Source organism: Macaca nemestrina, chromosome 14, assembly GCF_043159975.1.
Source record: "Macaca nemestrina isolate mMacNem1 chromosome 14, mMacNem.hap1, whole genome shotgun sequence".
Taxonomy (NCBI): Eukaryota; Metazoa; Chordata; class Mammalia; order Primates; family Cercopithecidae; genus Macaca; species Macaca nemestrina.
In genome coordinates, this window is record NC_092138.1 from 85,318,557 (window position 1) to 85,332,983 (window position 14,427).

Genomic DNA, 14,427 nt, shown 5'->3' on the forward strand with positions numbered 1-14,427 from the left:
CAGGCTCTGGACTCAATGTCTGGCTTTGGCCAAGATTTTCCTCCTCTCCGGAACTTGGTTTCCCCATCTGCTCAACAGATGGGTTATTTCAGCTCTATGTGTGTGTGTATACACATCTGTATATATAATGTGAAAAATATACATCTTCATATTGATACATATAAACACTGACATACATAAATGACAGAGCCAGAATTTAAATCCAGGTAGTCTGGTTTCAGTGTCTGTGCTCAGAAGCACTGTGATTTGCTGCTGTTTTGTATGTATAAATGGTCAGATAGCACACCTGACTCCCAGGTCCCATTTCCAGGGAGAAGGGAAAAGGGTGGGAACCAGCATTGATTCATTACCTGGTGAGTGCTGGGCTGCTACTTATGTGACCTTGTTAACCCTTGTTACAATGCTGTGAAATAGGTGTTATTATCCCCATTTTACCGATGAGGAAACTGAGACTTAGAGGAGTTATACATTGTCCAAAGCCATGTAGTAGTTGAAGGATCATTGTGGTCTTTGAACTGATACTTGTCTCACTTTGGATACACCTGTGTTTTTCTGTTTTATTTAAAATTAAGGTAAACAAGGATTAGGGGTAGCTGCTAACCCTTTTTGTCTATTTTTTGCTTATGAACAAGGAACATGAGCTCATTCTCACAGACCTAGATGTCCGTATCACTCTCTTACTGGTGCTGTGAGCTGTCTGAATCCAAGGAGGGTGTCAGTAGTGTCTGAAGGGTGTCCGTTTGAATGGAGCTGCTTTATGTGAGGACTGAAGTTCCTGACCATGATCTCTGTCTGGCGTCTTGCAGGTTTTCTACGTGGTGGTGTGGGCTAATATCTACTCTACCAGTCAGATGTTTGCCTTAGGGAACCACTGGGCTGGCATGCTGCTCGTGACCCTGGCCGCGGTGAGCCTGACCCTGACTCTTGTGCTGGTCTTTGAGAGACAGCAGAAGAAGGTGAGATGTCTGGAGATCCCTGCCATGCTCCCTCCAGAAGGGCGGTGCAGGCGTGAGAATCAGGTTTTTCTCTTTTGCCTCCCTCAAAGAATTTCCCTGGCCATGAAAATTCACACTAGCCCATAAGCCCAGTGACTAAAAGAAATCAAATCGTATATGTGATTGTCCTCTCTGCTTTTTCTGTCTAATCCCTGTGGATTGTTTTTCTGGAAGCAAGCTGTGTTTTGAGAATGTGGGAGGAGGGCACTAATAGCCCATATCCTGACAGTACTTTAGTTAACTGAGCCCTTTCATGCACTTCCTCCCGCTGGGTGCTCACAACAGCCCTGTGAACAAGGGAGGGTTACTGAACCCACCCTGCAGCACAAGGTGCCTGAAGTTGACCTCTGGGGAGAGGTAATTTATGTTATTCCCTCCTGTGCTCTATTGACAGTCATGTCTCTAATCCCAGCAATGACCTTTGAAGCAAGGTGGGTGGTCTGAGAGTTAGGTAACTTGTCCTGGATCCCACTGTTAGTGACAGAGCCAGGGTTCAAACCCTGAGCCTTCTGGTTCCTGATCATGTTTAGAAAGGAGGTGGATACTTCCCAGCTTGATGTATGATTTTAATTGTATTCTGTCTCTTCAGTGTCTGTCTTTTGATATGTAGTGAGCACATCATATGTAGTAGGTCCTCTGTTAAATGCTTAACACATTAACTCATTAAATCCCTTGACATTAAATCTGGGTAGACGCTGTTACACTTCTTTTGCAGTTGAGGAACCCTAGATTCAGGCTCAAAGAGTAGCCCCAGCCATGCTTCTAATAAATGCCAGAGTTGGAAATCAAGGCTAGGGCCTCAGATTCCAAGCCATGTTCTTAGTCACTACACTAGAGAAAACTGTTGGTTTCCTTTCCTTTCCTTTCCTTTCCTTTCCTTTCCTTTCCTTTCCTTTCCTTTCCTTTCCTTTCCTTTCCTTTCCTTTCCTTTCTTTCTCTTTCTCTCCCCTTCCTTCCTTCCTTCCTTCCTTCCTTCCTTCCTTCCTTCCTTCCTTCCTTCCTTCCTTCCTTCCTTCCTTCCTTCCTTCCTTCCTTCTTTCCTTTTCTTTCTTTCTTTCTTTCTCTCCTTCTTTCTTTCCTTTCTTCCTCTCTTTCTCTCTTTGTTTCGACAGAGTTTCGCTCTTGTTGCCCAGGCTGAAGTGCAGTGGCGCAATCTTGGCTCACCGCAAACTCTGCCTCCTGGGTTCAAGTGATTCTCCTGCCTCAGCCTCCCGAGTAGCTGGGATTACAGGCACGTGCCACCACACCCAGCTAATTTTGTATTTTTAGTAAAGATGGGGTTTCTCCATGTTGGTTAGGCTGGTCTCGAGCTCCCAACCTTAGGTGATCTGCCTGCCTCAGCCTCCCAAAGTGTTGGGATTACAGGCATGAGCCACCATGCCCGGCCCAAAACTGTTGGTTTTCTATAGCTGCTGTAACAAATTATCATGAACTTAGTGAATTAAAACAACAACAATTTATTATCTTCCAGTTCTGTAGGTTAGATATTTGACATAGGTCTCACTGGGCTAAAATCTAGGTACAGGCAGGGCTGCTTCCTTCTGAAGGCTCTGGGGGAGAATCTGTTTTCTTGCTTGTTTAGCTTCTAGTGGTCCTCTGCATTCGTTGGCTGGTGATCCCTTTCTTCATCTTCAAAGCCAGCAATGGCAGATCTAGTCTTTTTTGCATCTCCTTCTCTGGCTCTTTTGCCTCCCTCTTTTACTTTTAAGGACCCTTGTGATTACCCTGGGCCAGCTGGGTAATCTCAGATAATCTCCTAATTTTAAGGTCAGCTGATTAACAACATAAAGTTCATCAGCGGCTTTAACTCCCCTTTGCTGTGTAGCAACATTCGCACCGGTTCTGGGGAATAGGATTTAGACATCTTTGGGGACCATTTCTTTGCTACTGCACCTATGTTGTCTTTCCACCTACTTGGGAAGTTCCTGTTCCTCCGAACCCTGATCCCTGGCACAGTCCTGGACTCTGATCTTGCCTGACTCAGAAAGGGAGGGCAGGATGTTGGGAAATGTAAATCAGCATTTGGGGTGTGAATTCCACTTAGTGCGTGTGTTCACGGAGACACATGGGAACTTTATGGTGCACTCATTCTGAAAGGATCTTTGTTGGGCTTTGCCATGAGACTGATAAAGTAATGCTGCCCTTGGGGTCTGTTGAAACTTTCATGGCCCTTGTGTTTGACCTATAAAAAATAAATAGAGCTGGCTACTCCTGCAGCAAGAACTTTGTCTTGGGGAGGGGAAGAAGCAAAGTGCTTTGTTTTATTTAGCAGGAGCAAGCAAAAAAGATTGGCACCTGACAGGTGCTTCAAGGATGCGGATGTAATTCACATGGTGGAGGGAATGCCTGCTTTGGCTCTCTGCCTCTGTCTCTTCTTTCCTCCTTTTATTCAGCCGGTATTTATGAAGCCCTTGATAGTACCAGGACCTTGTCCACGGCCACACAGCCAGGAAACAGCAGAGCTGGGCTTTGGTCCAGGACTAACACTATTGAATTTACTGTCCCAACTATATATATATATATCCTTCCATCCGTCTGCCTGTCTGTCTGTCTCTCTCTCTCTCTCTCTCTCTCTCTCTCTCTATCCATCCATCCATCCATCCATCCATCCATCCATCCATCCATCCATCCATCCATCCATCCATCTGTGCATCCATCTATTTATCCATCCATCCATCCATCCATCCATCCATCCATCCATCCATGCATCTATCTATCTATCTATCTATCTGTCCATCTATCCATCCATCCATGCATGCATCCATCCATCCATCCATCCATCCATCCATCCATCCATCCATGCATCCATGCATCTATCTATCCATCCATCCATCCATCCATCCATCCATCCATGCATCCATCTATCTATCCATCCATCCATCCATGCATCTGTCTATCCATCCATCCATGCATCTATCCATCCATCCATCCATCTATGCATCATCTATCTATCTATCCATCCATCCATCCATCCATCCATCCATCCATCCATCTATGCATCCATCTATCTATCCATCCATCCCTCCATCCATCCATCCATCCATGCATCTATCCATCCATCCATCCATCCATCCATCCATCCATCCATCCATCCATCCATGGATCTATCTATCATTATCTATCTATCTATCTATCTATCTATCTATCTATCTATCTATCTATCCATCCATCCATCCATCCATCCATCCATCCATCCATCCAAGACAGGGTTTTACTCTGTGCCCGGCACAGATCCCAGAAAATGAGCAAGGCTTATGTGCAGCATGGAGTCCCAGGTGCATCCTGGCAATGCCATCATCACTGCCCATTTAGGAGACTCCTTCTTTTCTTCCTAATAATGTCCATCATTTCATGAGCACCTATTGTGTGCTGTATGCTTGGGGCTTCACGTCTGTGCTCAACAACAACCTTATAAGGAGGCAGGATACCTCCATCATTTGCTAGCTCTGCAACTTGGGGTGAATTATTTAATCTATCAGGGCCTCAGTTTCCTCATCTAGAAAATGAGATAATAATTTTAGCTCCCTCATAGGATTATTGTGAGAATTAAATGACTTAGACACACAAAGTGTTTATAATAGTACCTGGTGTAAAGTAAATGCTTTGTAAGTATTAATTGTTATTAACTCTGTTTGCCAGTGAGGAAATGGGAGTTCAGAAAGGTTAAGTAGTCAGTCCATGGCCACACAGCCCTTCTCAGGTCTTCTTTTGGGTCTCAGCTCCAGGACCTCCTCCTCCCCGGATCCCTTGTCACTCAGGACTATGCAGATCCCCTCTTCCTGGCCATTGTCACTCTTACTGTTAGCATCCTCCCTGTGTTGTTACTTGGTGTCCTTGAGAGCCTCAATGTCTTGCATAACTGTCTTGTTTTCCCTTTGGTGTACTGTTAGCCTTCCTCAGGATTGGAAGGTTTGGGCCGGGCATTGTGGCTCACACTTATAATCCCAGTACTTTGGGAGGCTGAGGTGGGAGGATCACTTGGGCCCAGGAGTTTGAGACCAGGCTAGGCAACATTGTGAGACTCTGTCTCTACAAAAAATGAAATCAGCGGGGTGTGGTGGTACATGCCCATAGTCCTAGAAGGCTGAGGCGGGAGGATCGCTTGAGCCTAGGAGTTCAAGGCTGCAGTGAGTTGTGATGGCGCCATTGTACTCCAGCCTGGGTGACAGAGCGAGACCCTGCCTCAGAAAAATAAAAAATAAATAAAATAAAATAACAAAAATAAATAAAATTAAATAAAAAAAAGATTGGAAGGTTTGTAAAGGCAGGCAAGTCCCGGCCTTGTAGAGTATAGCACATTGCTAGGACACATGAGAAGTTCCAAGTTCCTACAAATATTTATTTGTGGCTAATATGGCACAGTAAAAACATGATGATTTAAATCCACTGTCATCCTCACTGTGAAATTATCAGCTGATATGTGTTAAGTGTTCAATTCTTTCAATTATTCTACATGGATTAACTCATTTCATCCTTTTTATACCCCTCTGAGGTAAAGGCATTATTATCTCCATTTAGGGGTATGAAGATGGAGACAGAGAGATGTTTAGTAATTTGCCCAAGGTTATATGGGCAGTGAGAGATAGAGTTAGGAATTGAACTGTTGGTGATGTGGATTTCTAAAAGGAAGAAATCCACATCAAATCCAAATCCACATCCAAATCTCCTTACTACAGATCTAGGCAAAACAAAATCTAATTATTCCTCAATTTTCATAGTAGAGGCATTCCTGGAAAACTCAGTGTATATTAAACTCATGCAAATAATCACTTTAAGTGGCTGGGCATGGTGGTTCATGTCTGTAATCCCAGCACTTTGGGAGACTGAGTTTGGAGAATTGCTTGAACCTAGGAGTTTGAGACCAGCCTGGGCAACATAGTGAGACCCCATCTCTACAAAAATTTTAAAAATTAGCTGAGTGTGGTGGCATGCATGTGTGGTCCCAGCTGCTTGGGAGGCTGAGGCAGGAAGATCTGAGCCCAGGAGGTCAAGGCTGCAGTGAGCTGTGATCGTACCACTGCACTCCAACCTGGGTGACAGAATGAGACTAGGTTTCCCCTCCAAAAAAATCACTTTAGGTATAAATGTAAACTGGAGTTATGTTTGCCAACCAGATAATTCTAAGTAGATTTTTTTTATCTGTATGTATGCTCAGTGGGACATTTGGAGTCCAGGCAGCCCAGGGGACAGTCTTGAACGTGCAGAATGGTTTCTAATAGGACATGTCTTTCAGTGGAAGGCATGGGTTTAGTACGCCTGGCCCTCCTCCACTAACTGCCGGCATTGTCCATCCAATCCCTGTGACAACCAAAGCGTCCTTCTTGCATTTCCAGAATCTCCCTTACAGGGTGCTGCCCCTTTTGAGAACTATTATTCTTGATCAGGCTCTCTTCTAACTGCGTCTGAAAGTCCTCTTGTACTCACTTCCCCAAACCAGCATTTGAGGTCCCCTTGTCCCTTCTCTTCTCCCGCACCTGTTTAGCATCCACTTTTCCAGCTGAACGTGTGGCATCCGTTGGTTTGGGTGGGAGAGCAGGAAGCTGATTCCCAGAGACCCTCCTGAGGACCAGGCACTGTGTTAGATACTTTAAAGTAGGTGCTTTCTAGATGGAGCGAGTGCTTCACTTACACAACAGATTTAATGTGTCAGCTCAAACAGATCAAACCCGTCTCATCTCCCATCTTCCGCAAATATCTTATGCACCTTGACAGAGTCCCAGGCCCTAGGTTAAGTACATCACACACAATCTCAGTGAAGTCTCACTCCATTCCTAGGAGGCTGAGACATTCTTTTATTCTACAACTGAAGAAAATAAGGTTCAGGGAAGGGACATGCCTTGTCCAGGGTCATATAGCCAGGAAGCAGCAGAGCTGAGCTTTATGCCAGGGCTGTCTGACACTATTGGATTTACTGTTCCAACTATCCCCCATCTCATTTTATTTTTCTTTCCTTTTTTTTAAGAGATAGAGTCTCACTCTGTCACCTAGGCTGGAGTGCAGTGGCACAATCATAGCTTACTATAACCTCACACTCCTGGGCTCAAGTGATCCTCTCGCCTCACTCTCCCAAGTAATTGGGACTACAGGTGGATGCTACCGCACCTAGCAAATTTTTTTTTTTTTTTTTGAGATGGAGTCTCGCTCTGTTGCCCAGGCTGGAGTGCAGTGGCATGATCTCTGCTCACTGTACCTCCACCTCCTGGGTTCAAGCAATTCTGCTGCCTCAGCCTCCCGAATAGCTGGGACTTCAGGCGTGCATCACCACGCCCAGCTCATTTTTGTATTATTAGTAGAGACGGGGTTTCACCATGTTGGCCAGGCTGGTCTCGAACTGCTGACCTTGTGATCCACCTGCCTCGGCCTCCCAAAGTGCTGGGATTACAGGCGTGAACCACTGCGCCTGGCCCCACCTAGTTAATTTTTAAACAATTTTTTATAGAGATGGCATCTCGCTACATTGTCCAGGCTGGCCTCAAACCCCTGTTTTCAAGAAATTCTCCTGCCTTAGTCTCTCAAAGCACTGGGATCACAGGCATGAGTCACTGCACCTGCCTCCACCCCAGCCCATTTAATAGGGGAGGAAATGGGACAGTCCTGAGGGTGGGGATTGTCCCTTGGCATCTAGGGGTGGGATGGTGTGTTTCTACTGCCCAGAGCCCGGGAGTTCCCCAGTAGTGTGGAGGTCTGGTGATGGGCCTGGCATTTGTCTTACAGGCCAACACCAATACGGACCTGAGGCTGGCAGCTGCCAATGGAGCCCTCCTGAGACATCGGGTGCTGCTGGGGGTGACAGACACGGTGGAAGGATGCCAGAGTGTGATTCAGGTGCTGTGTCTCATAGTGACCTCTTCCTGATGGCCCAGTTTTACGTTGGGCTAATGGAGAGCAGTGGCCTCATGTTCTCCCAACCTGCACAGTGTCTGCAGTAGTCTGCTAATGAGATGGCTGTCGGCAGCCCTTTCCTTCCTCCCTGCCCTGGTGTTTCTTCCTCAAGACACCTTCTCTGTTTTGTAACCAGTGGCCTGGAACCTCCACGTGGCAGGGCTGGAAGGGAAGCGCAGATAGCGCCCAAACCTTGCTGCTCACCTGGCATTTATTCAGCAGACAGACGGAGCCTCCTATGTGCTGTGCCCTCGGTTGGACACTGACGACATTGAGGGGCCCATACAAGGTCCCTGTCCTGGCAGAGGATGACAGGCATACAGTGAGATAGTTCACAGTAGCCTCTCTGGCCTTATAGCAAAGGGACAGCCCCCGACAAGGCTGAGAGGCAAGGTACACAGGGTCCCTTTGAAGGGCTGCATGGAGCTGACCATGGCCAGGGCTACACCAGAGTGACACAGCGGGGAGAGATGAGGCCGGAGAGGCAGGTCAGATGCTGAAGGCCTTGTCTGCCTGGCTTGGTCATTCTCTTTGCCCCAAAGGTTGTGGGGAGATCTCAAAGTGACTAGTATGGAGTCGCAGGGTGGGTCGGAACACAGTTAGGGCAGATCTCCTGATCCTGGCTGAACTCTCCTGTTCCTCCATCCATGCCTGATCTACCCGGTGGAATTGCAAAACCTCCTCGGCACCACATCTGCATTCTCACCAGTCTTTGCCCCTTGCCTGGTGGGAGCCCAGGGGTAGGTGTGCACGGGGGACCTGGGAAGAGGCTCCTCACGCACCTGCCTCAGTTACTCCATGAATGTTTATTGAGAGCCTATTATGTACCAGGCACTGTCCCAGGGATTGAGGCTGCAGCAGAGAACACATGCAGGTCCCTATGTTTGTGGAACCTATCACACCCGAGATGGTGTAGATATAAGATGATCTTGCCTAACATTGGAGTGAAGCAGATGGCATCACAAGATTCTCGGCAGTTCAAGTGTGACATTGTAGACTGGGAGCTCCTGGAATGTGGGGGTCCTTTTTAGCCTCGTTTATCTTCCAATCTCCTTTATCCATTGGTATGCAGAGTGACTTGGCATGTGTTAGATGAATGCGTGGATGGATAGACGACTAAAGAATGGGCTGGGCGCGGTGGCTCACGTCTGTAATCCCAGCACTTTGGGAGGCTGAGGCGGGTGGATTGCCTGAACTCAGGAGTTTGAAACCAGCCTGGGCAACATGGTGAAACCCTGTCTCTACTAAAAATACAAAATAATTAGCAGGGCATGGCAGCATGCACCTGTAGTCCCAGCTACTTTGGAGGCTGAGGCAGGAGAATCACTTGAACCCAGGAGGTGGAGGTTGCAGTGAGCCGAGATCGTGCCACTACACTCCACACTCCAGCCTGGGCAACAGAGCGAGACTCTGTCCCCCCAAAAAAAAGAATGGACACATCATCTGGGCACAGTGGCTCATACCTGTAATCCTAGCACTTTGAGACGCTGAGGCAGGTGGATTGCTTGAATCTAAGAGTCAACACAAGCCTGGGCAACATGGCAAACTGTTTCTACAAAGAGTACAAAAACTAACTGGGCATAGTGTCGCATGCCTATAGTCCCAGCCACTTGGGAGGCTGAGGTGGGAGGATCACCTGAGCACGGGAGGTCAAGGCTGCAGTGAACTGTGATCCCACCACTGCACTCCAGCCTGGCTGCCAGAGTGAGACCCTGTCTCAAAAAAAAAAAAAAAAAAAAAAATGGACACATCTTTTTAGACAACTGGATTCTTTCGGTTTCAAAATAGTGTCTTGGGATAAGGTGATACACTATCTGGGATGTCCTTCTGTCCTTCAGATTCCCTGGGGGGTGCAGTGGAGGTGGGGGTGTTGGGGATGGGTACCAAGTGAGGATGAAGATGAAACAAGAGTGGTCATGAGGTGACCGAACAGTTGCAGCAGGAAGATGGGTTGCTGTCATCTACTTCCGTATATGCTTGGAAATTTTCATAGTAAAAAGCTTTAAAGGAATCATTTGAGAAATCCTCCCTTGTGAGTAAGACATTGGGAGAGTAGTTGGCAAGAAGGCTGTGACTTTGGGCCTCATGGGTCAGTCATTAAGAGGAAGGAGGTCTGGGAACCAGAGAAGGTGGCCAGTGGATGGGAGTTTGGGACAAGGGCCACCAGTTTCTCTGAGAATTTCAATTGGGATGTGCAGCAGCTGTGGTCTTGACAGGATGTTGTAACATGAACGTGGAGGATTTCGGTCTGGTTAAGTTTAGCCTGGCTGGCCCCTGGGGTGGAAGGGGAGGCACAGATGGGGTACGGACTTCTCACCCTGCTTCTCTCCCCACAAGCACCCAGGTTGATTACCTCAGACCTGGTTGTGGGCTGCAGGTGTCAGCTCTGAAGGGTTTCACTCATTTGCATGTTCACGCCCCGCCCATTGAGGATGAAGGTGGCCTCAGGTGGACAGGTGATGTCCAGGAGGGTTCAGAGTCTGTCTGGGATGCTCGGCAGCTTGTGGGAAATGGAGCCACAGCCCTTTTAAACAGGGTTTAACTTTTTCTCTTTTCCTTTCCTTTCTCTTTCCCTTTCCCTTTCCCTTTCCTTTTTCTTGAGACAGAGTCTTGCTCTGTCACCCAGGATGGAGTGCAGTGGTACAATCTTGGCTTACTGCAACCTCCACCTCCTGGGTTCAAGCGATTCTTGTGCCTCAGGCTCCTGAGTAGCTGGGATTACAGGCGTCCACCACCACACCAGCTATTTTTTTGTATTTTTTGTAGAGATAGCGATTTCACCATGTTGGCCAGGCTGGTCTTGAACTCCTGGCCTCAAGTGATCTGCCTGCCTCGGCCTCCCACAGTGCTGGGATTACAGGTGTGAGCCACTGCATCTGGCCTAGGGTTTGACCTTTTCTAAACCTGCACACAAAGCCATTTTTCTACCAACCATGCAAGTGAGATGTGGTCGTGGTGTGGAACTCTGGGAGGGAGCCAAATGGCACGTTCCTGCCAGAGAGCAGGCTAAATAGGACTGTCTCAGGGAGGGGGAATTCAGGGTTGGGCTGGCTTTGAGCCACAGTGGTCACTGCTGCTTCTCCCTACAGCTTTGGTTTGTCTACTTCGACCTGGAGAACTGTGTGCAGTTTTTGTCTGATCATGTTCAAGAAATGAAGACTAGCCAAGAGGTAAGATATCTTCAGTGAAAAAGCAAAACAAAGCAAAAGCCAGGAGGCCAAGTTTTATCGATTGCATTATCTTAAGGGTGGGAAAATGTCTAAGAAAAAGTTACTTGGAAGAATACCTACGAGCAATCAGTGCTTGTTTTTGCCTAGGGAATTATGGCTGCTTTTCTGCTTCTTTTTAACTCATTGCTTCTTCCACATTTCCTATGGTGAGCATATATTTCTTTTCTTTTTTTTTTTTTTTTTTCGTTTCTGAGACAGAGTTTCACTCAGTTGCCCAGGCTGGAGTGCAGTAGAACGATCTCGGCTCGCTGCAACCTTCGCCCCCTGGGTTCAAGCGATTCTCCTGCCTCAGCCTCCTGAGTAGCTGGAATTACAGGTGCCTGCCATCACACCTGGCTAATTTCTTGTATTTTTAGTAGAGACGGGGTTTCACCATGTTGGCCAGGCTGGTCTTGAATTGACGTCGGGTAATCCATCTGCCTTGGCCTCCCAAAGTGCTGGGATTACAGGTGTGAGCTACCGCGCCCAGCCATATATTTCTTTATAATTATAATACTAATAATAAATTTTGGTGGATCCCAAAGTATCATGCATTGAGGCAACTTTTACTTGTTCACAGTGCCTTTCTACCATTTATTAAGAAAACCAGAGGGATCTTGCTCTGCTTCTGCAGAGGAGGAAACAGTCTCCAGGATGACCTATTACCGGCCTGTGGTCATGGAGCTGGCTGGTGATGCCCAGGTTTGGAGGCCAGGCCTCCTGTCGCTGAAGCCTGGACTCCTTCTCTAGGATCAGCCTTTTCTGAGCCCCGGCTGCAGTGGGTCTTGAAGTCAGAGTTGTAACTTAGCCCTGAATCTGGCTCATTAGTTCCTATGTGGCCTCAGGCAGGGCTTTGAGTCTCAGTTTATTCATTTGCAACATATGGATAAAGATACCCACATCCCAGGCTGTTTTGAGCAAGTGAGGGCATGAAAGGAAAGGCATTTGTTTATTTGTTTGTTTTGAGGCAGAGTCTTGCTCTGTCACCCAGGCTGGAGTGCAATGGTACCATCTTGGTTCACTGCAACCTCTGCCTCCCAGGTTCAAGCAATTCTCATGCCTCAGCCTTCCGAGTAGCTGGGTCTACAGGCATGCGCCACCACGCCCAGCTGATTTTTGTATTGTTAGTGGACACGAGGTTTCACAATGTTGGCCAGGCTGGTCTTGAACTCCTAGCCTCAAGTGATCCGCCCGCCTCGGCCTCCCAAAGTGCTGGGATTACAGGTGTGAGCCACTGTGCCTGACCATAAAAGGAAAAATATTTAGAAACTATTAATGACCATCTGTAGGGAATTATGTAATACCACCCATGTGACCAGCTTTTTCTGAGGTCATCGTCTGAGTCTGAGACCTCATCCTCTGCTCTGTCTGCAGCCTGGGGAGGGACTCAGCCTCGCAGATACCACCTGATTTAGGCACTCCTGAGCCCCTTCTCTGTTTCCTTTGCAGTCCTTGCTGAGAAGCAGACTGAGCCAGTTGTGTGTTGTCATGGAGACTGGGGTGAGCCCTGTAACAGCGGAGGGGCCTGAGGACTTGGAGGATGCTCCTCTCCTGCCTGGCAATTCTTGTCCTAACGAGAGGCCACTCGTGCAGACTGAGCTTCATCAGCTCGTTCCTGAGGCCGAGCCGGAGGTAACAGGCACTGGGGATAGTTGGGGCCATCCTCCCTCGGGGGAATTGCGTATGTGGAGGCTTCCTAGATTCCCCGGGACATAGCTTCTCTCAGTTGGTAGACACTATACAAATCTAGCTCAGAGTTTTCGATCTTTTCATTCTTCACCCTAGCACTTAAAAAAATAGTTAAGCATTTTATATTTGTTGGGACTTTTTGTTGCATTATTTAATATCTTGGATATTCTTTTTGATGGTTGCATTGGATGGGTAGTTGCATGTTGATAGATTATAACTTACTTAACCATGAACATATTGACAAATATTTGGATCTTAGTCAATTAATCAATTATTTATTCATCTATCCAACCATTCATTCATCTACTTTAATTGCAGTTAGATAGTTGAATCCTCTTTGCATTTTTTTTTGTTTCGTTTTATTTTGAGACAGGGTCTCACTCCTGTCACCCAGGCTGGGGTGCAGTGGTGTGATCACTGCTCACTGTGGCCTCAACTTCCCAGGCTCAAGCAATCCTCCCACCTCAGCCTCCTGAGTAGTTGATACTGTAGGCATGTGCCACCATGCCTGGCTAATTTTTTGTATTTTTATTAGAGTCAGGGTTTTGCCATGTTGCCCAGGCTGGTCTCCAACTCTTGGGCTCAAGAGATCTACCTGCCTCGACCTCCCACTTCTTTGCATTTCTGTTGAATTCCAATTCCTCCCGCCCCAGAGTTCCCTTGGGTCCTGCCATCCACGCTGCCTCTTGGCTATGGCTCAGCACTGGCAGACCAGAAATCTGAAAATGTGGTTTGCAGCTTGTGCTACCTTCTTCTCATCATGAGGACAGACCCACTGTCGGGGAGACAAGCAGTGATGGTGACCTCAGGTGACATTTGAAACTTCAGAAGAGCACTTATATCTTTTTAGCCAAGAGGTTTGGGAATTCAAGGTCCAAACCAGCCCAGACTTTCTTTTTTGTACTGGTGGGGAGTAGGAAGCCTGCAAGTAGCACTATTTAAAAAAGAAAGTGACAGGGTGGTGCGGTGGCTCACTTGAACAAAGTGCTGAGATTACAGGTGTGAGCCACCATGCCTGGCCTCTATTAAAATCTTTTATCTTTTTATATAAATTTTTAAATTTTTATTTAGAGACGGGGTTTTACCATGTTGCCAAGGCTCGTCTTGAACTCCTGAGCTCAAGTGATGCATCCGCTTCGGCCTCCAAAAGTGTTAGGATCACAGGTGTGAGCCGCCGTGCCCTGCCAAAATATTAAAAAAAAAAAAAAAAAAAAAAAGAGAGAAATGATAGATGTATTAACCTCTTCACTTTATCCTATTGATTTTTTTTTTTTTTAAAGAGAAGAGATTGATAAGGTTATGTACTTTCTTGTGACATGCATCTGTGGGTTTTTGTGCAATAGCCCATTAAATATGGGTCTTTTAAATGATTATTCTCAGATTCATTCCAACTAATAGTAATACAATTTCCTGTCATGAGTATCAAGTGTGTGTGCACATGTTTTTAAAGTAGCTGCCCTTATAATTTAGTTAGGAAAAATATAATCGATGCCCAAGTCTCAACCTGTGCCAGATGGTCACATTTCAGTAGGAACCCAGGGTCTGTAAAAGATGGAAAGACCGTAATAATGACCTCTTACATTTTTATGGATTTTTCTCATGCATAAAATTCATTAGCATACTCTTCGAGGTATGAATTATTTTCCCTTCTT

The 14,427-nt window shown here is 46.7% G+C and overlaps 1 protein-coding gene across 5 annotated transcripts in view; it reads left to right on the forward strand.

Moving 5' to 3' along the window:
* LOC105487178 (transmembrane protein 268) overlaps window positions 1-14,427 on the forward strand; it is a 46,141-nt gene that overhangs the window by 15,011 nt on the left and 16,703 nt on the right. For 4 of the 5 annotated variants that reach the window (XR_011612800.1, XR_011612801.1, XM_071078233.1 and 1 more), the window contains exons 5-8: window positions 807-956; window positions 7,710-7,820; window positions 10,967-11,047; window positions 12,536-12,718. Coding sequence is in view for 3 of the 5 variants with exons in the window: in XM_071078233.1 (XP_070934334.1) it covers window positions 807-956; window positions 7,710-7,820; window positions 10,967-11,047; window positions 12,536-12,718 (525 nt within the window). In the remaining 2 variants the exon portion in view is untranslated. The remainder of the gene's footprint in view (window positions 1-806; window positions 957-7,709; window positions 7,821-10,966; window positions 11,048-12,535; window positions 12,719-14,427) is intronic. The other variant, XM_071078235.1, reaches the window with a different exon arrangement.